The sequence below is a fragment of the Xenopus tropicalis genome, chromosome 4 (genome assembly GCF_000004195.4).
Source record: "Xenopus tropicalis strain Nigerian chromosome 4, UCB_Xtro_10.0, whole genome shotgun sequence".
Lineage (NCBI taxonomy): Eukaryota > Metazoa > Chordata > Amphibia > Anura > Pipidae > Xenopus > Xenopus tropicalis.
Genome location: NC_030680.2, coordinates 62767466 through 62793006, shown reverse-complemented (window position 1 = coordinate 62793006; position 25541 = coordinate 62767466). Strand labels below are relative to the sequence as shown.

General features: G+C 38.5%; 2 protein-coding genes across 4 annotated transcripts in view; one reads left to right on the top strand and one right to left on the bottom strand.

Annotated features, from left to right (window-relative positions):
- mlycd (malonyl-CoA decarboxylase) overlaps positions 1–4814 on the bottom strand; it is a 52237-nt gene extending 47423 nt beyond the window's left edge. The window contains 1 exon segment of the mRNA NM_001126941.1: positions 4211–4814. Within this exon segment, the coding sequence (NP_001120413.1) occupies positions 4211–4792 (582 nt within the window). The 5' untranslated portion in view covers positions 4793–4814.
- Positions 4815–25097: 20283 nt separating this feature from the next.
- The window catches only part of top1.2 (DNA topoisomerase I, gene 2), a 76731-nt gene continuing 76287 nt past the window's right edge, over positions 25098–25541 (top strand). For all 3 annotated transcript variants that reach the window (XM_018092953.2, XM_031899929.1, XM_018092952.2), the window contains exon 1: positions 25098–25163. The gene's annotated coding sequence lies outside the window, so the exon portion shown is untranslated. The remainder of the gene's footprint in view (positions 25164–25541) is intronic.

Genomic DNA, 25541 nt, shown 5'->3' with positions numbered 1-25541 from the left:
ATCTTCATCTGTCTCTCATTAAAACCACTGTCTGGTGCTAAGGTATACTTTTATCTGAGACAGTTCTGCCAGTGTGAGCCTGCATTCTTGATGAAATGTATGCTGAATAAGGGTCTGTGTGTAAGTGCAGTTTGCAGATTTAAATGTAACTGATTATGTATCAGAGGAAAAATGGCCACCGGGTGAAAGCTGCTATTTACTTTAGGAAAATGTGATGGTGCTGGCAAGCGAGGGGATATATGCAGTATAAATAATGCCATTTGCTGCAGAGAACTCAATGCATCCGGCTGTATTCATCAGAGCTGATTAATAATCAATTCTGCAACATGGGAGGTCTGTTTTACTTCTAAATAGCTAGACTGCAGGAGATTCTTGTCCTGCTTGATCCACCAATATACCCAGATTAGCAATAGATCAAACAGTGACAAATTATTTCATTAGAATGACCATCGGACAAAATAATGGTTTAAGGAGTTTCCTAGGGCTCACTCTTTTGCAGCAACTGTTGGACTTATCTATAATAAGTCATGTGCTCCCAATTCAGCTCAATATGTACCGGTTCTCTTGTATCAATAAAAAACATTTTCAAGTGTCGCAGAGTAGTGGAAGATAAGTTTCCAAAATTCTGATGTCTCTCTCCAAGACTGTGACTTTGTGCAGTAGAAAACTACCAAGAAACTGCACGTACTTAATGGTACAGGCAGAGCGAATCCTCTCAGAAACATACTATTCACATGATACTAGTCTACGTCACCAGTGGCCCCCAAAAGGCTGTCTAAACTTACTCCCCTAAAAACACTGGTAAAATCAGATCCATCAATATGCTTTTTTAACTGGGGTTTATAAATTAGTGTTGTATCACTATATATAGTATTTACTCATCTTTTAGAAAATGACTTTTCCTGAATATTAATCTTTGTTTTCACGTTCTGGACACATTTTTGCTGTTACTTAGCAACTAGCCACAGAATAGTCAAATTTTTCTGGGACACTGATTATGATCTTCTGGACGTCTATTTCAAATAAATAATTATGCAAAACTTAACTGCAAACTGATGAGAGAGTGCTGTTTTAAGGTGTACTAAGTGCCGGCTGCAATACATTTACAACATGTAGCCCGCGTGCAAGAGTCAAAATTATAGAATATCGGCAAAAAACACTGCACTCGTGGAACTAGCAAAAAAAAAAAAAGCTATTTGAATTAAAACCAACGTTTTAGTCTCTTACCTTTTTCAACACTACAGTTCAAAAGCAAAATAAAATGTAAGTCGCCGGCGGGATGGCAGGGGGAAGGCAACTCGGGGAGATTAGTCGCCCGCGAGCAGGGAGTTTTGCCGCGGGCGACTAATCTCCCCGTGTACCAGAGCCCTAAGAGTAAGACAAACAGAGCTTCTAGTAGCAGCTACCTGCCGTGGCTACAAAATACACAATGCTGATAATTAATGATAATAGTCTCTACATGTGTTTAAGAAGAGGAAATTCTTTATTGTCTATGGCAGGTATTTTCTGGCATTTAGTTGCCGTGAGAAGTAGCTGCTAAGTAGCCTTGTGTGTCTTCACCCTAAAGAAGTGTCCATATGCAGATGTTTCTATAGATCTGATCAGTAATACCGTATTTTCCGGCGTACAAGACGACTGGGTGTATAAGACAACCCCCAACTTTTGCAGTTAAAATATCCTCAATCTCCCCCCTGCAGCGTCCTAAAGCTCGTCCTCCCCAACATCATCCAGCTCCCCCTAGCGTCCTCCCCGACATGCTCCAGCTCCCCCCAACATCCTCCCCCACATACTTCAGCTCCCCCACATACTTCATCTCCCCCAAGTGTCCTCCACCACCCCTCCCACTCGCCTGATCCATCCGGCTTTTAACGTAATGGCTTCATCCACCACCCCTCCCGCTCGCCTGCTGCTTCCTCCGGCTGCTTAGGTTGCGCCCCGTGCGCGCTGACGTGACGCGTATGCACAGGGCGCAACCAATAAAATTAACCGCTGACCCCTTTAAAGCGTTACAGGCTCATTGGTGGTCAGTGGTTAATTTTATTGGTTGCGCCCTGTGCATACGCGTCACGTCAGCGCGCACGGGGCGCATCCTAAGCAGCCGGAGGAAGCAGCAGGCGAGCGGGAGGGGTGGTGGATAAAGCCGTTCCCTTTAAAGCCGGATGAATCAAGTGAAAGGGAGGGGTGGTGGAGGACGCTGGGGGGGCCCTGCAAGCAAGTACCCGGAAAATACGGTAATTGTTAATACATTTTTAAGGAGAGGCCATTCTCGGTACAGGTATAGGACACATTATCCAGAATGCTCGGGACCAAGGGTTTTCCGGGGTCTTTCTGTAATTTGGATCTCCATACCTTAAGTCTACTAAAAGATTAATAAAACATGAATTAAACCCAATAGGATTGTTTTGCATCCAATAAGGATTAATTATATCTTAGTTGGGATCAATAACAAAGTACTGTTTTTATACTACAGAGAAAAAAGAAATCAGTTTTAAAATTCTGAATTATTTGATTAAAATGGAGTCTATGGGAGACGGGCTTTCCGTAATTTGGAGCTTTCTGGGTAACGGGTTTCCGGATAAGGGATCCCATACCTGTATTCTCTAAGCAATCATTCTTTGTCAGTTTTTTTTTTTCAGTCCAAAAATAATAGGAAGGCTACTAATTCAAACCATAAACACCAACCGAAAGAGGTTGCTTTGAATGGGTCCGTCCCATATATAATATAGTTATAGACATATGTAGTAAATAGTGGAAAGCTTACTACAGGTCTTGGCCCAATAGCAACCAATCAGCAGGTAGAACATACCAGTCACCTTAAAAGCAAATGTTATATTGGATGCTATGGGTTACTTTGTTTGCAATACATGATGGCAGAGCCACACTGGGGTGTCCAAGGCCAACCTCCACCTCAACCACCATGCACCTCCTTCTGAAAACTTCCAGTCACTTTTAAACAATGGAGGGGGGCCTGCAGATCCCCATGCAGACAGCAGTCCTGGGTCATCAGGGCCATGAGGGCCGGACACTACAGGGTTTTCTTCCAGTGCACCACCAGCCCAGTCTCACCCGTTTGAGGAAAAAAGTTTATTTACATGTGAACTTCCCCTTTAACATAAGTCAATAATCAGTGGTTATATTTGACCAGTCTACATGTATGAATATGAAAGCAAAAAAGCTATTGGCGGTCATAAGTACTATACTAGTGCAATGCAGAAATTATAAGGAAATGTGATTTCAGTATACTGTATGCCACATACATTAGGTAATTTTTGGGGAAGCGGGCTTTTACATGTTTCATTGTTTTATATTGCATGACTTTTGTGTTTCTGTGACTTCTTGATGGCATTTTATTAAGGCTTTATCAACCTCTATTAATAGGTAGGTATTCTTAAGATAAACAAAAAAGAGACAAAAACCAAAGGGTAATTTAAAATGTCCTACCTTTTCATACACTTTAATAATCCCACATTAGAAAGTATTAGAAACACTACATCATCAGGGGAAAATGCCATTTTAGAAAATAACCCCCAGTGTGGTATAAAATAAAATTTATATATGGTTTACATTAAAGAACATTTCCTACAGGGGCTTAATGAAACATTTTGGAAAAAAATATGACATGTTTAACTGAAATCTGAAATCATTTGAATACAAAAGATTATATACATATGAATGCAATACTTTACCAGGGACAAGCTGGCATAATTTAGGTCAAAGAATTCTTTCAACATACTGTAAGTCAGAAGACATTATTAAATAACTTTATGCTAGATGTATAAAAGGTACATATGTCGTGGGGGTGGTTACTGAAGTCCTAAGCATTGCTTTCCAGCTGTCCTCCAAAGTTCTCATACTTATAGTTTCCCAACTTTTATGATTGTCTGTAGGGCTTTTGGCTTTTTTTCTGGATGTTAAAAAATAAAAAATCCTGCCTTCTTTCCCTTTAAAATGTTAGCCTGCTTTATAAATAAAAGCCTTGTGCATTCAATGCTGGTAGAATACTGTTTCATTAAGGGCATCACCATAGGAAAATATAGAAATGACTAGAACTGAGCGTAACTGACTGAAGATCATGGCAATAGCTTTCTATGATTATAAAGACCCCTAGTATGAATGTGTACGTGTACCCCTATTCAGTTAGTCCCTGTGGCATACTGTGGATTTCTGAGGTTTATTTTTTGCTAGCAGAATAAAAATGTTGTTCTCTTACCCTAATGTGAGGACCATCTGCGAGTTTAGCTGCTAAGCTCTCTAAAATGTCAGCTCTCAAATCCACCAGAAACTTCATTCCCCCTTCCAGCTTACTGATATGAGAAAACAATACTTTGTATTGAGGAGTGAGGTAGTATCTTAGTCTGTCCTCCACCTGCAGAACAGTTCCCATATCCCTCTTCTGCTGGGCTTGTACCACTTTGCTGCTTAGTTCGGTCACTTGCGTATGGTCCACCCCAAACTCAGTAGCCAACTTGCCAAGAAAGGAAGCCCTGTCCCCCTTATCCAGCGCCCGGTAATACTGCATAAAGTTAATGCTCTGGATCTCAGAGGGCGCTGGGCATTTTTCTTTAGTTTCATAGGGGGGCAGAGGGGGCACAGACCTGCTCAGCAACTCATCCATGGTGGGAGTAAGTGAGTTTGCCTGTCTGGCAAAGATTTTTGGACAATAAGGATGTAGGCGGGGATAATGAACACAGCCAAGACCACGCCGCCCTAGACTCATGCAATTGGGAAAAGGCAGCCCAAAATCTGCAACATGCTGCAAGTACTTTGGCTTCAGGAAGGACAACAACCGCATGATAAGGCTCGGGTTCCCAAAGGTTGTCACACAGTGAGATATTTCCGGGATTCTTGGCTGGCGTCAGGAGTAACAGAAAATAACCAATCCGAAAGCAGAAGTCACATGCGTCACTGCCAAAAGAACGACCAGCAGGGACACACAGAACAGAGAGCAGGCAGGCACCAAAGTCAGCTTGAGCTGCAGGGGGCGGAGCTAAGTAGCGTGTTCGCGTAAGAGAGCCAATCAGTCCAGGCCGGTCAGAAGGAGGTGCGACCCGGAGCAGTGACTGATAGTTAACCCCTCAGGACTAGGGAATTAGCCTGGTAGAAACCAGACGGCTTACCTTCCTCCTACCAGAAGCAGAGTCATTTGCACCCTTAGTTAAGCATGTGTTTTTTTTTTTTAATGACTTTCTTTTGTACTGCCTTTTTCAATGTAACAAAAAGGTTTGAAGGGCTTAGTAAAAATCTGTTTATGGGCATGATACAATCATGTCAAGTGTTAGGCATTTAGTAAGGGGGAGATTCACTAATCCACGAATCCGAATCCCGAAAGGAAAAAATTCGGATTGGAAATGAAAATTTTGCCGTCTTTTCGTCGCCGTCGCGACTTGTTCGTATTTGTCACGCCATTTTGTCGTATTTTGTGCGACTATTGTCGCGCAAAATATTGGAATAACCAATCCGATTTTTTCACGACGGCGCCGAAAAAGTCGGGGAAAATATACGAAAAAGTCACGACGGCGACGAAAAAGGAGCGGAACATACGAAATATTCGCGACGGCAATAAAAAAGTCACAAAAATACAGATCATTACGAAAAAAATGCTTTCGGTCTGTTCGTGGATTAGTAAATCTCCCCCTAAGTGTCCCTCCTTCCCTAATTCTGAGATGTCAGAGAATCAGTTTTCTCACACCACCTTGTAGAAAGTACCTGAACAATACAAACCTCACTTGTAAATCCAACTGCCCTCCACGCCTGGGCCATACAGTACAGAAATAAAAAAAAAAAAAACGGATAGTTAATATGGGGCTAGTTTCAAGTTTATTACTCTATATTACAGACAAGCTATTATCTTGACAAATATATATCATTATACACAGTTTATTGATGTCAGCTCAGCTATAGTCAATGTTTAGTGATTTCATTTGTGTCACATGACTCTGAAACTTGTGTTTAATAGTAACTAGTGTACCCTCTGTTGTAAAATATATAGTGAACAATATATCTCCTATTGTAAAATATCAGTATAAGTCACAAAGTAACGTAAACTCAAACAAATTAAATAACACAGTTATCATCCAACAATCCCAGTTTTTGATACTGTTGCTATACCAACAGTATCAAAAACTGGGTATAAGTTGCCTGTCAAATGATTCCAAACATATGTAGGTTGGGTTCTTTAGCTTGTCGGGGTAAGCATCCCTGCAATATTGTATTCTGTGGGGACTGCCAGTGTTTAGGATGAAAGTTGTAATGCTGATTTTTGGTGCATATATGTATAACACATGATTTGTAGCATGTAAATTACATCATTTGTTGAACAAAAGCATCCATACTTTTGTCATGCGTTAATGCATTTCCATATGAAGTTGTTCTGTGGTTTTTCACCTGTGTGCTTTTGCTAGACCACAAACAGCCTACAAGCAAACACAGGCTTCAGTACCAAGCAGGGCACAATTTATGGGAAGTTTGTATGATACTTGTGTGTTTTTTGTATGTATGACTAGAGCTGGGCGGTATGACCAAAAATTTATATCACGGTATTTTTCAAAATTATATCGGTATCACGGTATTTGACGGTATATAAATAAAAAATAAATAATAAATATTGGTGGCCCCCCAACCCCCCCCAACCACAACCCCGACCCCCCCCCCAACACCCCCCCCAACCCCAACACCCCCCCGCACAACTCCAACCCCCCCACACAACTCCAACCCCCCCACAACCCCAACCACAACCCCCCCAACCACAACCCCGACACAACCCCAACACCCCCCCCACAACACCAACACCCCCCCCAACCCCAACACCCCCCCACAACCACAACCCCCCACAACTCCAACCACAACCCCCCCACAACTCCAACCACAACCCCCCAGCAGAACTTACCCAACTTGTGGTTCCTCCAGCGATGCGTCCTAGCGACGTTGCGTGCACGCTGACGTCACATGCGCACGGGCGCAACCCGGATATAATTGAAGAAAAATAGCAGGAGGCGCGCATACCGGTGTAGCGGTATGTTTAAAAACCATATCGTTTTTTTTTTTAAAAACCGGTATACCGGTTAAACCGGTTTACCGCCCAGCACTATGTATGACTGTGTATTTTTGTGTATTTTGGGTTGCAGGCAGTATAAATTGGGAAAAAGTTAATGTACTGTAAATCCTGAAACATACATTTTTAACCAGTGTCTATGTGAGCTTTTGACTATTAGTCTGCCTGGACATTTTCAGTAACAAGTGAGTGTGGGAAGTTGTTAGCAGATGGATTTTCAGGCAAGTACTTTATCTTCCTTGGAAACTATGGGAGTTTAAATTAGAAAATTTCCTGAGTAGCTAAAACATCACAAGAGTTGCTGTGTGACCCTTTGATGTGGTGAAGGAACTATATTGTAAGGTAGTTGTCACAATTATGTCACTTTCATGACTTTAGGCATGGCTATAATGGGTCACCAGTAGTGATGGGCGAAATGTTTCGCCAGGCATGGATTCGCGGCGAATTTCCGCGTTTCGCCATTGGCGGATTGTTTCGCGAAACGGATGAAAAAATTTGCCGCGGAAAAATTCGCAGCACGTCCAAAAATTGTCGCCGGCGTCAAAAAAGGATTGTCGCGGGCGTCAAAAGAATAGCCGCGCGACGAAATAATAGCCGCGGGCGACAAAACAATAGCCGCGCAACAAAATAATAGCCGCGGGCGACAAAATAATAGCCGCGGGCGACGAAACAATAGCTGCGCGACAAAATAATAGCCGCGGGCGACAAATTTTTTTTGTCGCACAACATTTTCGCTGTTTCGCGAATTTTTCGCCGTTTCGCGGATCTTTTTAAAGATTCGCGAATTTTTCGGCGAAGCGAAACGGAACAGATTCGCTCATCACTAGTCACCAGCTCAGTCTCACCCAGGTTAGACTAGCATCCCAGTACCCAAAAGACCAACCATACCCACTAAATTTACACAAAACTTGCTGCCACCACTTTCATACTTTTCACACTGGCGATGAGAGATCCCAAGCCCTCTAGTATTAAAGGGGTCAATGTAATTGACACACAGACTCTTTCAATCTTTCAAACCGCAGTCAAATAGTTAATCCACATAAAGCAAGCATGCAGAAAGCTATGGCTTACTGTTACACACTTTTAGGCTAGGGGTCTCTTAGACCATCAAGGACAAAACTTATTACATTTAATATTTAATTTTATAAAAGGTATAACAGTGCAGTAATACAACAATATTTAAAAAAGACATACAGTAAAATAATACAAACAGTTTTAAAATAAAAAGAAAAAAGCATAGAAGACCAATACTGTACCGGAATACTAAATCTTTTTTTTCCTGAAGGCAAGGGGAAACAAACGGGATGAACTTCCAATCTAAATTGGTCCTCCAAAGTAAATCCAAATTATTAGTCAGAAGAGCTGACTATTAGAGATTTCAGTAACAAAATAGAGAGTGTTTTTATCATATTTATTGGTCATATTTTTTCCCAGTGGTTCCATTCACACCAAATACCAATGCTGGGTGACCTGCCCCTGCCCAGATATTCCAAATTGACAAACCGAGTACCCAGAGCCAGTCATGTTTGGATTTCTTTGACAGCTAATACTGTTTTGAACCCATATCCAGTCCTGTTAGGTATCTGTTTTCTAGTTCTGGCAGAATGTTTATGGAGTAGCTTCTCTAGTTTAACCCCTGCAAGTCTAAATGAAAGTGTTTAGGCATGACAGTACTCTCATCATCCAGATATAAATATATATGCTAGAGAAAACAAAATCAGTCATAAAAAGTGTATGTAAGAATTGTTCAGTTAGCAAAGCTTTTTTGTGTAATGAGTCTGTTTTGCAGACTTGCTACTTATGACATTTGTTTGTCTGTCAAGGTTCATCTAAGCAAGTGTAAATTCCCTAACCTCAAACCTACTTGGCAGCACACAGGACTAGAGGAAAGGTTACAGCTTCATGCCAGGAGGGTATTAATGCTATTCTCTGTTTTCCTTACAGCAAGATATTTTAATCACATGACTGCTGAAGAGCAGTTGCCATGTCTTCACATTCAGATAACCTTGCTTCTGTAATTGTTACCACATATGGTGAGATTTATTCAGCAAGATGAGGTAGGCATTTGTTAAATCGCTGTTGACATTTTACTGGCTATGTAGACAGGAGAAAACAGCATATATTCCTTTAGTTACTTGAAATATCCATTCTGCATTTGTATTTTATTTGCAAACCATTTGATGTTATACTTACGATAACTCAATAAGTTTTCAAGCACATTTGAATTTTTTAGAATAATTACCAAATGGCCCTAATTTTAAAGCACAATCCCTATGATTTTGTTCTCTGTTTCTGTAAGTTTTTGTCCTCTGACATTTTGTGTTCATATGACCATATTACAGTCCTCGCTGAAGACTCTCACTTGCAAACTTTCATTAGAAAAAAACTGGTGCATGAAACATAATGGGCTGGATGCAAATACTGTAGATAAGAAACCATATCTCCTACTTAAATTAAAGCTTTTCCCATAGACATCAATGGAGTTTTCACTTGCTAAACCAAAAGACAAGTTTTTCTCACCAAATTGATATAATAATCGTACCTATTTGGAATGTCATGTATCTTAGGTGTGCAGGTATGAGTGATTTTAGAGCATAACCTAGCAACTTTAAAACAAGCTTAGCTGTTAAATCACAGTAAGACCCCCTGTTTGTTATATAATATTGTAAAGCACTGAGTAAGTTGCTGCCATTCAGAAAGTTAGTCATTTATATATAAATGATAACCGTGATCAACTATGCAGACATTTAACACAGTACAAAAATGTAACTATATCATACATTTAAACTTAAGATTACTTGTATATTGTCTTGGAACACTGATGTCTACATCATACAAAAGCACTGCCTACTTGCCTCTTGCTACTCCAGCCATGAAACGGGAAATACATGATAAAAGAGTGAGGCTAAAGCCTTTTCCTTTTTGCCAGACTTAAGGGAAGGATCTAAAGTGCTTTTATTTAAAGTATTTTTCTAACATTAAACAACATATAATTACATATAATATTTTAAATAGAGTTAACATCATGATAGGGTTAAAAAGTAGACTAATACTTGGTATTAGTATTGTTTCAGAACTATTTGTTTGACTGAGTCTGTGAAATGTTTTTTACATCAGAGCCTATATTCATGGACAAACCGTCCTCGCTGGTTATCAAAAGCATAAAACTGCCCTCCCTGGTTATTAAAAGATCCATATTACTATAGTGTAAAGAGAAAAATAAACTCCAATCTTGAATAAAAGTGGTCTTAGTATATTAAAATTATTCTTCCAATGAGCCATTCTCCGTGTTCCATCAGTACCAGAGAAACTAGGAAATAATAAATGCCCTTGTCGCGGGCGATTCTCAAGGCAATTTCGGCGACTTCGGCAAATCGTGCCGCCGCGTATGCCATCCCACCAGCGATTTACATTCTAGCCAGTGGGATGGCACGGTGAGGTTAGTCGCCCACGACAAGGGAGATTTGTCGCACCGCAACTAATCTCCCCGTGTGTCACAGCCCTAATACCCCATAGAACCAATCATCAGATTTCATAGTCAATTGTTTTGAAGCAAACACTTTATTGACTATTATGGGTCATTAGACCCAGTGTCAGACTGGCCTGGGGACTTTTCCCTGGTGGGCCCTGACTTTCTTTGTAGAGTGCAGAATAGTAACTTTTCTACTTTCACAAGGCTCTGCTTGTGTTTTCATTTATTCTTACCAGTGAGAAAGACAGGAAAGAGTTAGTATAGATGTCTGTGATGGGGTCAGGGAAATAAATGAAGGCAAATGTATTGCCTTATAGATAAGCAGGAGAAGTCAGGGAGGCTGTTAATAATATAGGGCTGGCAGGGGGGAGTTTTTGGGAAGAATTTGCATACAACCATAAAAGCTGAGCTGAAAACGGTACTTGGATGGAGATGTTCCGCCTGCACAATCTCTCTGACTTATCCTCTGTGTCACCCCAGCATTGTACTTCCCTGGCATGTCCAGAGTTAAACCTGGCAACATTTGGCTTTGGGTCCACAAAAGACCCTTAATTAATTAAATATGCAACAAGGGACTGTGGAAGGCGACAAACTTATCAGGGTTAGCAGACAATTCGAAGCCAGACCATTTGTGCAAGGGAAGTGGGGGCAATTGGTTTCTTTGATCTGTTGATCAAAGAAAGGCAATTGTGGACCTAAGAACAGCAGGAGGGAACAGCTATGAGAAAATATGGATTATAAAAAGGGATCCATATCTCCTTTGCTTTAGGGTTCACATCCTCATATATTGGTAATGAGGAAGTCACATGCTTCCTAATGATACCAAACAGGGACTGCCTGTACCCACCAGTTTGGAGGGATAGTTTCTGGGGGACTGAAACATGACACACCCCTCATGTTTGGTATCATTCTGATCGCCCACAAATGGGTTAAAGCAAGTCCATATTTTCATAATAATATTGCATACGGGCAAGTGCCAATATTACATGACAAGACACTGGCCTGAGAATTGCAAGCTCTCTACATGGGGTAACAAGGCACAAGTTCCTGGACACTCCCATCTCATGCATATGGTAATGAGGAAGGGTCCCAGCAGGGGATAAAAGGGCAACAGACCCAGTTACTGATAGCTCATACTTGAGGTTCCAATTCTGTTGGGCTGTGTGCTCAGGTTTCCAAACTCTTGCCTCAGGAGGACACAAAGGAAATTCCTAACTTGGTAACGAACATAGGGTTTCTCTGTGTTTTATTCCCTTTTATTTTTTTTACTGTTTTCAATAATGTGTATGTCTCTTTTTGTAATATCTTTATAAATGCACTGTTTACCCTTGTAATATTAAATATAAAATTTAATAAGTTATGTCCTTTGGCTCTAAGACTCACGTGCTTGTATGATGTTTGGGCCTAAAATGTATTAACTGCTTGTCCGTGTGGGTAGAGGGCAAATTGTCTGTGTAAATGCTAATTAACTAGTTGACTGCTAGCAGGAGAGTGTATTTGACTGTAATTTAACCATTTGGCTGCTAGAGTGCTTGTTAAATTAATAGAAGCTAACCCTAACTACAGTGAGAGAGAGTGTGTGATACATTTGTGTATTAAGAAATTATACCTGTTGTAAAGAGCAGGGAGATATTCAGATTAGGTTTCTATCACCTGTTAATGATAGATGGTGGCAGTGAATAGTTATTTGGGGCGGTGGTGTGTTTGGGGGTGTCTGATGTTAGTCTAACCTGTGTGAAAGGTGACTGAGTATAACCCCTTGTTTCCCTGTCCCGGTGTCATGTGCATCTGAGAGTGGTGTGTTCCTGACACTCTGCAGTCTGTCTGTATCCACTGCATTGCTGTGTGCTCTTGCTCAGCTTGTACTAGCAATAATGCATTAAACAGAATATGCAGGGGATCACAGCTGCCCATACAAATTAGTCTTGAATGTGTCTTTGGAGGCAGCAACTCTGCTTGATATCTCTATAATAATAGAATGAAATGTTTTCCATATTCTCCAGTTAGCTGGCATCTAGTGGGCAAAAACATTACCTTCTAGGCTTTATTAATCACGTACATTTAAACATGGGAATATCAGGGGTTTTTTTCTCAAAAAGAAGAAAAGATTTGAGAGCTCTGGCTCGTGGGCCCTTGATATTAGATCCTCGGAAAAGCCCATGGTGTCCCAGTCCAACAGTAATTAGACCTCTTGCAAACTTTGCAACTTTTACAACATTACTGCACCTTACTTATTAAAGTATGTCAAAAGTCAAGACAACTTGTGTAATGTGTAAGGATTGCATAACTGTCCTTATGGGGTTTTCAGCTCTAAAAACTCATAAATCATAATATTGCTCACTGTTTACAGCTTAAATATAGTGCTGTTTTGTTAAAATGTTGAGAAATGAGTATAAAGCGAATGCTCAGCATAATGTGGAAATGATTAATTAGTTTTGCTTTTAATGAATGAGATACAGACAACTCTAAGATGCAGATTTTGCCGCAGTATGTGGTAGGACAATCAGAATTAACATAATTCTCTTTCCGGTTCAGGTCAATCTATCCTACATGTCATCTCAGGGAATGGGTGAACCAAATAAATGTAATATTGTTTATTTAAGATGAATAACAAAAACACTGTATACTTTCTGACTGTCAGACTTTTGACAACCTCCTTGCAATCAACTCCTGGATGAATCAATACCATCTCAAAACGGAAACTAACAAACAAAATACATCATATTTATACCTCTGATGGCATGCTCATTAGAGGTGTTGTTTCCCTTTTTGAATTAACTTTTAGTATGATGAAGATATTACATTTTAGGATCCAATTTACCCTAGCAAATTGGCAACAGCATTATCATTCTTACCCTTATTCTATCCTGCCTAGATGACTGCAATTTACTACCAACTGACATTTGTAATTTCCACCTTTTCCACTGTAGTGTGAGCTAGAATCCCCCTACTCTCATCTTGGAGAGATCAGGCCTATTCACTTTTGAAAATGTTATCATGGCTACCAGTTCAACTGGCTGTTCACCTTTGAGTTAACCTTTAGTATAATTTACCCTAGCAACCAGGGAGTGGTTTGAGAGATTAATTGATATATGAATAGGAGAGGGACAAAGTAGAAATATAAGTAATATAAAGTACACAATAAAACTGTAGCCTCACAGAGCAATTGTTTTTGGCCCCCATTTGAAAGCTAGAAAGGTGCAGAAGAGGAAGGCAAATAATTCAAAAACTACAAAATATAAAACATGAAGTCCTATTGAAAAGTTGCTCATAATTGGCCATTCTATAACTATTATATACTATAATATTAAAAGTTACCCTAAAGGTGAATCACCCCTTTAAGTAAAGAGTAACTTACAAAATCCTTTTCATGATTAACAAAACCCTTCATGATTAAAGGAGATGTAAATGTTAAAGAAAAAAATAGTATATATTTAGCATTAGCCCATTACATAGTACATCATACGTATTTTATGTGCACCTTGTCCAGCGCTTCCCCTGGCTTTTTCCTGCCGCATGTGCCATCTTTAAAAATTCTCACTAAGGAGCAGAAGTCCCCCAAAACCCTTCATTACTCTTCCCCTTAATACAACTATTTTCTTGTGTCTCCATACACTCCTCATTTCCTCTCAAATCCACCACCTTGTTACACTAGAAACTCTCACTGCTTTTTCCTATCTTTCTCTCCTGTGTTTTCTTAAAGGAATAGTAACACCAAAAAATGAAAGTGTATCAAAGTAATTAATATACTATGTACTGTTGTCCTGCACTGATAAAAGGTGTGTGTTTGTTTCAGAGACCCTACTATAGTTTATATAAATAAGCTGCTGTGTAGCCATGGGGGTAGCCATTCAAATTGAAAAAAGAAGAGAAAAGGCACAGGTTGCATAGCAGCTAACATGTAAATTGTGTAGATTTCCGTTATATTCTACAGAGATTATTGTTATCTGCTATGTAACATGACCCTTTTCTCCTATTTTCCATTTTGAATGGCTGCACCCATTGCAACACAACAGATTTGATTATATAAACTATAGTAGTATTTCTGAAGCAAACACACAAATTTTACTAGTGCACAGCAACAGTACATTATAGTTTAACATTTTCATTTTGTGGTGTTGCTGTGGAATTCAATCGCTAAATTCTTCCAAAGAGAATCCTCCTTAAATCTCTTCAGAACTAAACTGAAATACTACATCTCTGACCATTAAAATAGTGTTGGACTTAATCTTAGTCCCTATGCGCCAATGCCTCAGCCACTGCAAATTGCAGTTCTTATTATCCTCCATCTGTAAGATACCCACAAACTTAGATTGTAAGCTCTGTGGGGCAGTGATTTTCTTCCTTTTGTCTTCTAACATGTAGGGGCACATTTACTTACTCACGAACGGGCCGAATGCGTCCGATTGCGTTTTTTTCGTAATGATCGGTATTTGGCGATTTTTCTGAAAATTGTCGCGACTTTTTCGTTGCCATTCCGAATGTTGCGCAAAATCTGGCGATTTTTTCGTAGCGTTACTACTTGCGCGAAAAGTCGCGACTTTTTCGTAGCCTTCGTGCCGAGTACGAAAGATTTGGATTCATTCAAGCTTCAGTATGGTGACTTTTCTTGGGCCAGGTTGGAGCAGGTTGGAGCTGTAGTCTGAAAGTTTCGCCCGCCGCTTACGAGCGCTCAATACGAAAAAGTCGCGACAAGATACGAGCGCATCGTAAGGCTACGAAAAACTCACGTTTTTTCGCGCAAATCGTATTGGTAACGAAAAAGTCGCGACAATTTCCAAAAAGTCGTAAAGGCGCCGAAAAAATCGCAAAAATACGAAAAAGTCGCAAAATGTTCGTTTTCCAATCGGAATTTTTCCAATTCGGATTCGTGGGTTAGTAAATGTGCCCCATAGTATTTAATATTCAATGTAATTCATTATGTATTTTTGTGTGCTTTGGAACTATGTATGAGCATGTAACACATTCATTAGACAAACATTTGTGTCACAAATGGCAATGATGGAGCCTGCTAAGCACTATTACTGACTAATTCAAAGACCTTAGAGGCTCATTATCTTACAACTGGTAGATACTAATTTGCACAAGTGCAGCAATCAGGTATTTTCATATGTAGCACATTTTTAAACATTCCTCACAAACATTTTTAGGGAAGAAGAGATTTGAATGTAACTAGCTGGGACATTAAAAAGATTTTGCTGAAATCTAAAATTGAATTTAGACTGTTAAAAAGAGCAAAAGTCAGGGAATTTCATATTCTGCCCTTGGGTTGAAAATTAATACTTTTGCTCCTTGCAAAGGCTTGCTATATATTTTACACTATCTACTGCAGCCCTCTGTGAAATTCCTCTTGTGGTTAACCATTACAATTCTTTACCCTACAACCTATTTTGATTTACAGCAGAACGCTGCTATTGAGCTCTTTTATGAGTACTATAACAATATATGGATGGTAGAAAAAATACTGCTTCAAAATTGCTTTTATTGGCCTGCCAGAGTACTACAAAGTGACTTATGATATGGGTCTGTAATTTAAGTTGCTCACATAAACAGGGGCACGAAGCTGAGTAAAGGTCTCCCTAATATCTAGCACAGCTACAGTCTGACTTCTTATATAACACGGTTTTAATCCAGCATTTCATTTTGTTTTATGTATTATGGCAGTCAACATGGTAGAAATAACCATACTTAGCTTCTTTTGAAAGATGCAATGTTCTGCTGCATTCTTCTGTTTTAAAAGTAGGAAAAGATAAATTATTTGTTTTTTTTGTTTGTATGCTTGTCTGCAATTAATTCTTATTAGGTACAAATGTTGTGTTAGGGCATTAAAGGGGAGCTGCCAGGTTTCACAAATATACTTTAGTATTTTTCCTTTCAGTTACTCAGATACTTAAAGGGATACTATCGTAAGAATGCAAAAGTGCTTACTTAGTCATGAAAAACATTAATATTATGTAGAATAGAAATTTTTTGTCGCAAAAGGTATTGTTATGTTCTATGTTTATATGGAGGAAACCATTTAAGGCTGTTTTTCGGATCCTTTTTGGCAAAAAACAGAAGACCTATGTTACTTAGTTTGTGTCATATAGGACAATGCAAGATCAAATACTCATTGTCTAAAATACTTCAGAATTTATGTGGTTGATTTAGCACTGACAGTAAAATAGATAAATGGGGGAATGTAAAAAAATGTGCAAAATTTGTCCAGTATAGTTACCAATCAGCTGTTTTTCATTTAAATAACCAGTGCATGCTACTTGCTAATTGATGGCTATAGGTGACTAGACCTATATCAAACTTTGCATTATTTTTTTATTACATTGGATAAGGCAAAGTAAACAAACACACTGAATCTATACACTATATTAATATATAGCCGGCCAGGTACCCTAGGCGACCCAGTCGACACTTCACGCCCACCGCTGCGCCCCCCCCCTTCCTCCCCTCTTTGTGTGCGAGATCTCTTGCATCGTTGGGGGGGGCGAGCGCAACGCATAAATCACACAGACAGCGTGCAGATGTGGAAGCACAGAAAATCAGTGGTGGGGGTAAGCGGTACCTGCCTAGCTCCCCCTCACTGTTGTGCCCTAGGCAGGTGCCTTTTCTGCTTAACCCTAGTTTCGGCCCTGCTAGTACTTCCATATTATGATCCCCAAACTGACAACAGGAACAATTGTTATCTATAAAATTACTATTGTAACACAGTGTCAACTTTAACTCTGTATCGTGATTATATTTGCTTAACACAGTATTATCTAAATGGTTTTCCAGGTCAGATAATATATACTGTAGTAATGTATATAGTTATTATATTTCCTGTAAACCCTCTGTGAAACCTGCAAGATAAAAAAAAAATTGACTAAAGTAACATAATAACACTCAACAGATATCCTGTACCTTGTGCTGAATTACATTTCTGGGCTGCCTAGAATCAGGTTGCCTCTCACCCTTCCCATAGTATGTAACAATGGAACAGACCCAACACAAACTCTTATTCCCTATGCGATGGTCATATCCCAAGGAGTGCCACCAAAGCATTTAATCAGATTCCAAATTCCTTTGAAACTTTTGACTTAGTTTCATGTGGAAGAAAAAACATATTAGTCTTTGAAAGACTTTTTTTTTGTTAAACTGTTCTTACATTATTATACCTAATGCTTAACTCAAAGAAGAGAAATCAGTGCTCTATACCCACAGGTGTTTTAGCTTCACCATGTGACAATCTGAGTTTATATCTGTTGTAGGAGAAACCAGTGCTTCAGGCAGAAAAAAAACACTATATTATTCCTGTATTAGTAGTTATTAATTGGGGTACAGACCCCCAGGGCAGAATGAGATCAATTGACTTTTGCCTTTTGTGTGCAATGCACCATGGAAGGCAAGTCATTTCAATTTACTGTTCATAGTGCATTGCATGCAAAATTTATATTGTTGCATACAGAGACTTTAGAAAATGTCATTACTATATAAGTTTACTACAACCTTAGGAAGGACACTATGAAGTCATAATAGCTCTGGTACCAAGACTATACAGATGAAAATACTGTTATTGCTAAGGAACATGAACTAATCAAAATCACTACAAGGTAAGAAGATTTTAATAAACTCCCACACACCAAATAACTACTCATAAACTAATTTTAAAAGGATAGAATAGAAATACTGATTGTAATTGTAATTGTAAAGGTACAAAGCCATTCATTTAACCAGTATAATATGTCCATTGTAATAATCTGTCTAATTTATGGGAGATTAAACTCTCATACTGTTTAAATTATAATGTGTGTTGCAATCATCCCTAACAAGAGTGAAATGGAAATAGACTGTTCCTCAAGACAGAGATACGGATGTTATTAAAATCTCCACATTCAGCCTAAAGAACTTTACATTAGAAAAGAAAAATATAATTTAACATAGTAACACATTTACTTAAATGGAGTCATTTTTAAATCTTTTTTTTACATTCTTAATAAATTACCATTTTTCCAGAACATTAGGCTTCTTGATTATTTTTAGAGTTTTTTTTCTAGTTGGGGAAACAAGGAAAAGTTTAGGCAAATGGAAGAAAACAGAGGGGATCATTTAAGTGCAGGCATTTGAAGCTGATTGTACATAATGGCATTATAATGGTATCTTCTGCCCTGCTATATTGGATTACTGAGAGTTTTTGTGATAGTTTTGTGAAGATGACCTCTCTGTAATTCAGATCCCATACCTGTACAAAATAAATATCAATATCAAATAAAGATATTGGAGATATAAGACCCTTGATAAGCTTCATATTTCTCAGCCCCTTTGCAATTTTTAAGTGCCAGTGGGTACAGAGGCATATAATGAAATTAAACAGCAGAGTAACTAGTGGACCATAGGAGGCTATAATTTGGCTTTATTTTAGGAAAGTGGCAAATAGAGATGATAGGTATTACAGTACATAATTGTACAAAATGGCCTGCATGTCGACAAAAAAAGTTCCAACCCAAAAAATTGTGTCTTTGTAAATACCGCCTTAAAACACAAAATCTATTAATTCCTTTGGTGCATTTTACTTCTCACAGTATTAAAAATTGATATGTTTAAATTATATAAAAGAATTTTGCAATTTTATATTTGAGCCCTTAAGTGCCAGGAATCGTAAATGCATAGAGATAGAAATATATGTCTCAGTGTGTCTATGCTGTAGATCGTATTGTTTTGGGTTGCAGATTTACCTATATTGCATCATGTTTTGCCAAGTTCTCTGGCTGTAACAGAATTGTTATTTTATAGGCAGGACCCTAGGCTAAAGACCAACAAGCGGCATTTGACTTTCAGAATTTCAGAGAGTTCCACTCAGCACTGACCCTACTGTGGTTAATTAACACCTGCTTACCTTTGCAGTGGGATGCAAAAAGAAATCCATTGTGTGTGAATACACATGTACGTGGCCATGTGTAAGGGCCCCTATGGTAGCTGGAACATCATGTTAAAACATGGCATATGTGAAATACATTGGTCATATTTACTTCTTTAACTAAAGGGCATATAAAAAAATGCTGCAGGAACATTAATGCTGCCATATATCAATATTTTGCATTAGCCTTCTTTTAATTACTCACACAGACTAATATGATTACTAAATATGATATATGGTGCATGCTGTAGAATGTACTTCTTTCTTGGAAAGAAGCTGAACTCATTTCTAATCAGCCATGCAATATCAATATTTTTGATATCATCTTAGCTCTGTCATAATGAAAAAGGGGCATAGGGTTTGTTTGTCTGGAAAGAAAAAATTAGAGACAAATAAATGAATCACATAAACCCTGTACCTCAGGTAGAGTTTATTTATTTTTATACCTAGAAAATGGGCACACAAGGCTCTGTATTGGTGGATAAAAAAAAATATATATCTATTGTGACACGCTGACTGCCTGTACACATAATTTTGGGGGAATTAGCAATGGTAGGCAGGCCTGCAGAGGATCTGGAGCATAGAGACAGAGACACCACTTCTTCAGGCAAAACACAGGTTTATTTAGGGCCAATTCTTCCCAACATTAACATAAGACAGTTCATAAACAGTTCAGGGTTATGTTCCTTCTTCAGGTCTCTCAACTTCCAAGGTTACTTACACACTCTGGAACCTTTACGGGGTTTCTCACTGTGACTTTCACACATCCACAGTGACTCACACTCGTGAACACTCAGGTTTCACCTTAAGGCTGATGTCAGATGAGGCATAGGGCTGATATTTTCGGCAAGCAGAAAAACACCTGCCAAAAATTCTGCCCTACATGTGCCTGCACCCAAATGAATGGAATACGCTTGGGTGCAGGCACATGTAGCGGAAATACGCATAAAAACGCGAGAGTTTGAAAGTCTCGCGTTTTTATGCGTATTTCGGCTACATGTGCCTGCACCCGAGCGTATTCCATTTATTCGAGTGCAGGCACATGTAGGAGGCTTAGGTTGTAATTTTCAGCAAGCGCTTTTCGGCATTAGCCTAAGCTAGTTGGCAGGCGAGAAATCCATATGCGCTATTTTCATTTTGGGGTCAGTACTTACCGCAGACTTTGGTATATCTATGCATATTGGGCATCAAACTGTTCAGTAGACCTCTGGTGTTCCTATTTGGGGTGACTTGCCTTTGTATGCAAGAAATTGCAAATTTTGCAACATTTTTACGCGATTTTCTGAAATGTCATAAAAACCAATAACTTTAGGAAAACTCTGCAGATTGGTACTTTGGTGTAGAAAGGACTCTTTACCCATGTTGGATTTGTCAGAATGTGTACTTTCCAAAAATATATGGTTTTGTGGGGTCTGTGTATAGTTATGGGAAGTTTCGGCACATAATACACTGACAGGGGGCTCTGTGTGCAAAAGCTGAGCTGGCAGGCGAGAAATCCTTATTCGCTATTTTCATTTTGGGTTCAGTACATACCGCAGACCTTGGTATATATATGCATATTGGGCACCAAACTGTTCAGTAGACCATAGATGTTCCTATTTGGGTGATTTGCCTTTATCTGATCTTTATCAAGAAATTGTTAGAGATAAATGCGGCAAATTGCAACATTTTTATGCGATTTTCTAAATGTCATATAAATCTGCAAACTTAGGAAAGCTTTACAGCTTGGTACTTTGGGGCAAAAAGAAAAGTTTACCCATTATAGATTCGGGGGGATGTGTACTTTTCAAAAATATATGGCTTTCTGGGGTGAGTGTACTTTTTTTGTAGCATTATCCCACATAAAGGATGTAAATGTGTTGATTTTGCAGGAGCTGAAATGATAGATCATATGGGGGTATTTTCCCATTGGGGCCCCTACATGCCACATACTTAGGTAAACCTATACATATTGGGCATCAAACTGTTCAGTGGACCCCTGGCGTTCAAATTTATCTTGGTACCTAATGCTATGTGGGAGATAAGATGCTGCAAACTGGAAGCTTTGAGGGGATTTTTGGAAATGTCATCAAAATTGCTAACTTTAGAAAAGCTGTGCGGCTTGGTACTTTGGAGTAGAAAGACATGGGTACCCATTTTAGATTCGGGGGAATGTGTACATTTCAAAAATATATGACTTTCTGGGGTGAGCTTACTTTTTACTAGCTTTATCCCACATAAATGATGAAAATGTGTTGATTTTGCTGGAGCTGAAATATAGATCATATGGGGGTATGTTCACATTGGGGCATACTTAAGTAAACCTATACATATTGGGCATCAAACTGTTCAGGGGACCACTGGCGTTCATATTTAGGGTGTTTTATTTGGTTACTTTATGACCTGTAGGAGATAAAATACTATAGACTGGAAGCTTTGAAGCGATTTTTAAAAAAAAATCACAAATTTTGATAAAAACCAATAACTTTAGGAAAGCATTGCGACTTGATAGTTTAGAGTAGACAGACAGTTCTACCTATTCTGGATTCCCCACATCTGTTCTTTCCAAAAATGTACAATTTTCTGGGATAAACCTTCTGTTAGTGGAATTTTTGGCCTTGAAATCTAAAGTATGCAGCTTTCTGGAGCAGTGCTTTGGAAATTTGGTAGTGTACTGCTGGGAGTTTTTGACCTATACAAGTGAGAAATCTCCATAAAACTATATATATTTGGTATTGGCACATTCAGGAGACATGGGACTTTCCAAATCAGTTGTATTTTCATGCATAAAATAATTTTTGTTTCTAGTATGTGTGTTTATATTATGGAAAATTTGATTTTTTTGCATTTTTAGACATTTAGAAGCCTATATCTTGTTAGAGAATTGGAATTACACAAAAATTCTACCATATTTTGAAAGCTTAGGTTATTCTGAAAAAAAACGATATATTGTTTTCCTGGGTAAACTAAAAGTCCCCCCGAGGAAAGGCCCCTAAAGTGAAACAGTGCAAAATGTTCAAAAACTGTCTGGCAATACAAGTTCCGCTTTGACCAAAACGGCTGGCAGTAAAAGGGTTAAAGGTAAGTGAAACAGGAGCATGTATCACATTTTTGTTTACATTTAGGTATAGTGGGTATAGACCAACAAATTTTGTTACTTTCTAATGTTGGATTTCAGGAATATGTAACTCAAATTGTTGTGCTTTTCTCTTTGTAGCCTTTGGGAAAAATCTGCAGCCTGCTAAAACTAGTGAGAAGCGACACATTTCCAAGCCTATATTTGACATGCAATTACTTTTGAATGAAGTGTCTACCAGAAATGGCAGATGCATTGTTTTAACCTTAAGAGGAAACAATATTGTTTTATATAGTGATACAAGGAATCTAGCAAAAGTCACAATGGCAAGCTTCAAATAGTTAAACTTCCCTTCCCTAAATTACAGTTTCATAGTGAATTATATATTCTGATTAAAGTATCAGTTTACTTAATTATGTGATAAGGAATGTGCATTTAATATGTGACCATCAGACCCCCCACTTTTGGGGAGGGATTTATTAACATCTGGATTTTCATGGTTTTATATTTTTTAAAACCACAAATAAACTCATTTTCACAAATGGCATTTATCAAAAAATGCAAACTTAAAAAGCATTAATGAAAAAAAATTTGCAGTAAAAACCCAAAAACACGACCTTTAAGGGCTCTGGCACTCGCAAATCTCCCCGAATTGCTATCCCACCAGCAAAAATGTCAATCGCCGATGGGATGGCATACGCGGCACCAAGATTTCAACCAGTCGCCCGTGAAAAGGGAGATTTGTTGCGGGTGACTAATCTCCCCGTGTTCCAGAGCCCTAAGTTTACTTTTAGTATGTTATAGAACGGCTAATTCTAAGCAGGTTTTTTATTGGTCTTCATTATTTATTTTTTTAATTATTTGCCTTCTTCTTCTAATTATTTTACAGTTTCATTGTTATTTTTACTTTTAATTACTTATTTTTCTATTCCGGTCCTCCCCTATTAATATACCAGTCTCTCATTCAAACCACTCTCTGGTTGCTAAGGTAATTTGGACCCTAGCAACCAGATAGCTGCTGAAACACCAAACTGGAGATCTACTAAATAAAAAGTGAAATAACTAAAAAACTACAAATAAAAAAAAATGAATAACAATTGCAGTTTGTCTCAGAATATAACTCCCTACATCATACTAAAAGTTAACTCAAAGGTGAACATTCCCTTTAAATGTATTTTTCCCATTTATCAATATGCCAAGAAGTGGCATGCACAATGCGCAGTGGAAGCAGGATCAGATGCTTTGAGTTGAGAGACAGAGAACCAGAAAAAAACTAAAACATGTTTACTTCCAAACATGGTGGCCGTAAACCCCATTGTGCATTCTGCCCTTTATGAACTCATACTGGGGTAAACAGTTGTCTAGGGGAGTAATTTTAGTACAGTTTGACTGCTATATTTTTACTGAGCAATAACTATTATTGTCACACAGTACAAAATATTGGGGCATGATCATTTGTCCCCTTAATATATAACAGACATACTGTTGAGTTAGTATGGTTCTGTGGCATGTACCTATAATATACAGCATATGTTGAAGGCAGTGTATCAATGTTCTCTTAAATAATATGGATAATGTACCATCTAAGAACTTTCCAGGTTTTCTAAGTAAAACATCTCTGTCTTTTATTAAGATAAAATCCTGTGTATTAGCCCTTCCTAAGGCTGTCCATATTGTATGCTGCCAGGTACCTCTGTGATGCAGCACATTACGTGCCAACATTCTACTAAATAGGCCTATGAAAATTACATTGCAAGTGTTACAATGTGCAGAGATCATTTTCTCTATCAAAATCACTGTTTTACCTTAAGCCTGTGCCTGTGGAGCAATGTGTAGTAACCAGCTTTGTCATATCTGAATCAATGAATAGGTTGTTAGGAAGAAAGTGTGTGTTTCTCTGGATAAAACAATGCAAAAGTAATTGATGCTTAAACTGGCCAGACAGCTTCATCATGTAAACTGGTGGGCTTATTGGTGTATGCAATATTCATGTACCGGTAAGAGACCTGTTATCCAGAATGCTCGAGACCTGGGCTTTACATATAAGGGATCTATCTGTAATTTGGATCTCCATGCTTTAAGTTTACTAAAAAATAATGTAACCATTAAATAAACCTGATAAAATAGTTTTGCCTCCAATAAGAATTAATTATATTTTAGTTTGTCTCAAGTACAAGGTACGGTTTTATTATAACAGAGAAAAAGGAAATAATTTTTTCAAAATTATTGCAGAATTCCTTCCAACAGCGTGTGTAAACTACATGAAAGATGGCAAATCTTTCTTGTAGTTTACACATCAGATATTTCTATCAGTCCAATTATATTTTTACCCATGCAACAACATCCCCCTTGGGTCCTAGGTAGGATGCGTTTTTCGATCCAACACCATCCTACAAAATGTCCCGTGGAGTTTAGCCCAAGGTCTAGAAACGGCCTAATACAACTAGCTAAAAAGATAACTGGTAGATTTTATTAAGGTCTCCTAATGTAATCCTTTGATTTTCTGTGAACTGTATAAAATGAACTTGCAAAATTTGTTTAGGTATATCTCCAAAAAAATTTTTGGCAGTTTAATTTTTGGCAGGAAATGGTTAAAAATGAAATCCCACTGATTCATCAGGAGAGGTGATAAATGGGATCCTCCCACCACATGTCCCTAGTCAGAGACCCAAGCATTTGTTTCTCTGCAAAATAGGTCAGTATGCTCATTTGATATGTTACTCTGTCTTTAATCATTCAGTCATTAAATAAAACCGTCTCTATAAGTTATTCACATGGGAGCCATATATTGTGCTCCAGGTAAGATGCATACAGGTAGCAAGGCGAAAGACTAGTTTAAAGTTATATTTTTTCTAATTAATTGTCTACACACACCAAGCCTTCACTTCAAGTAATTTTCACTGCTAGACTGCAAGTCAAAGGGCCATGCTGTACACGTTACTTGTAGTAAGCTAGATAGGGTTTCATTTGTTTTTATGACAAATGTCTGTGCTGCAGATTTAGTTTACTAAGCCTGGGCCCTGTGAGGAACTTAAGTTAGGTTTCATTGTATTATTTGGGGTTAACAGCACAA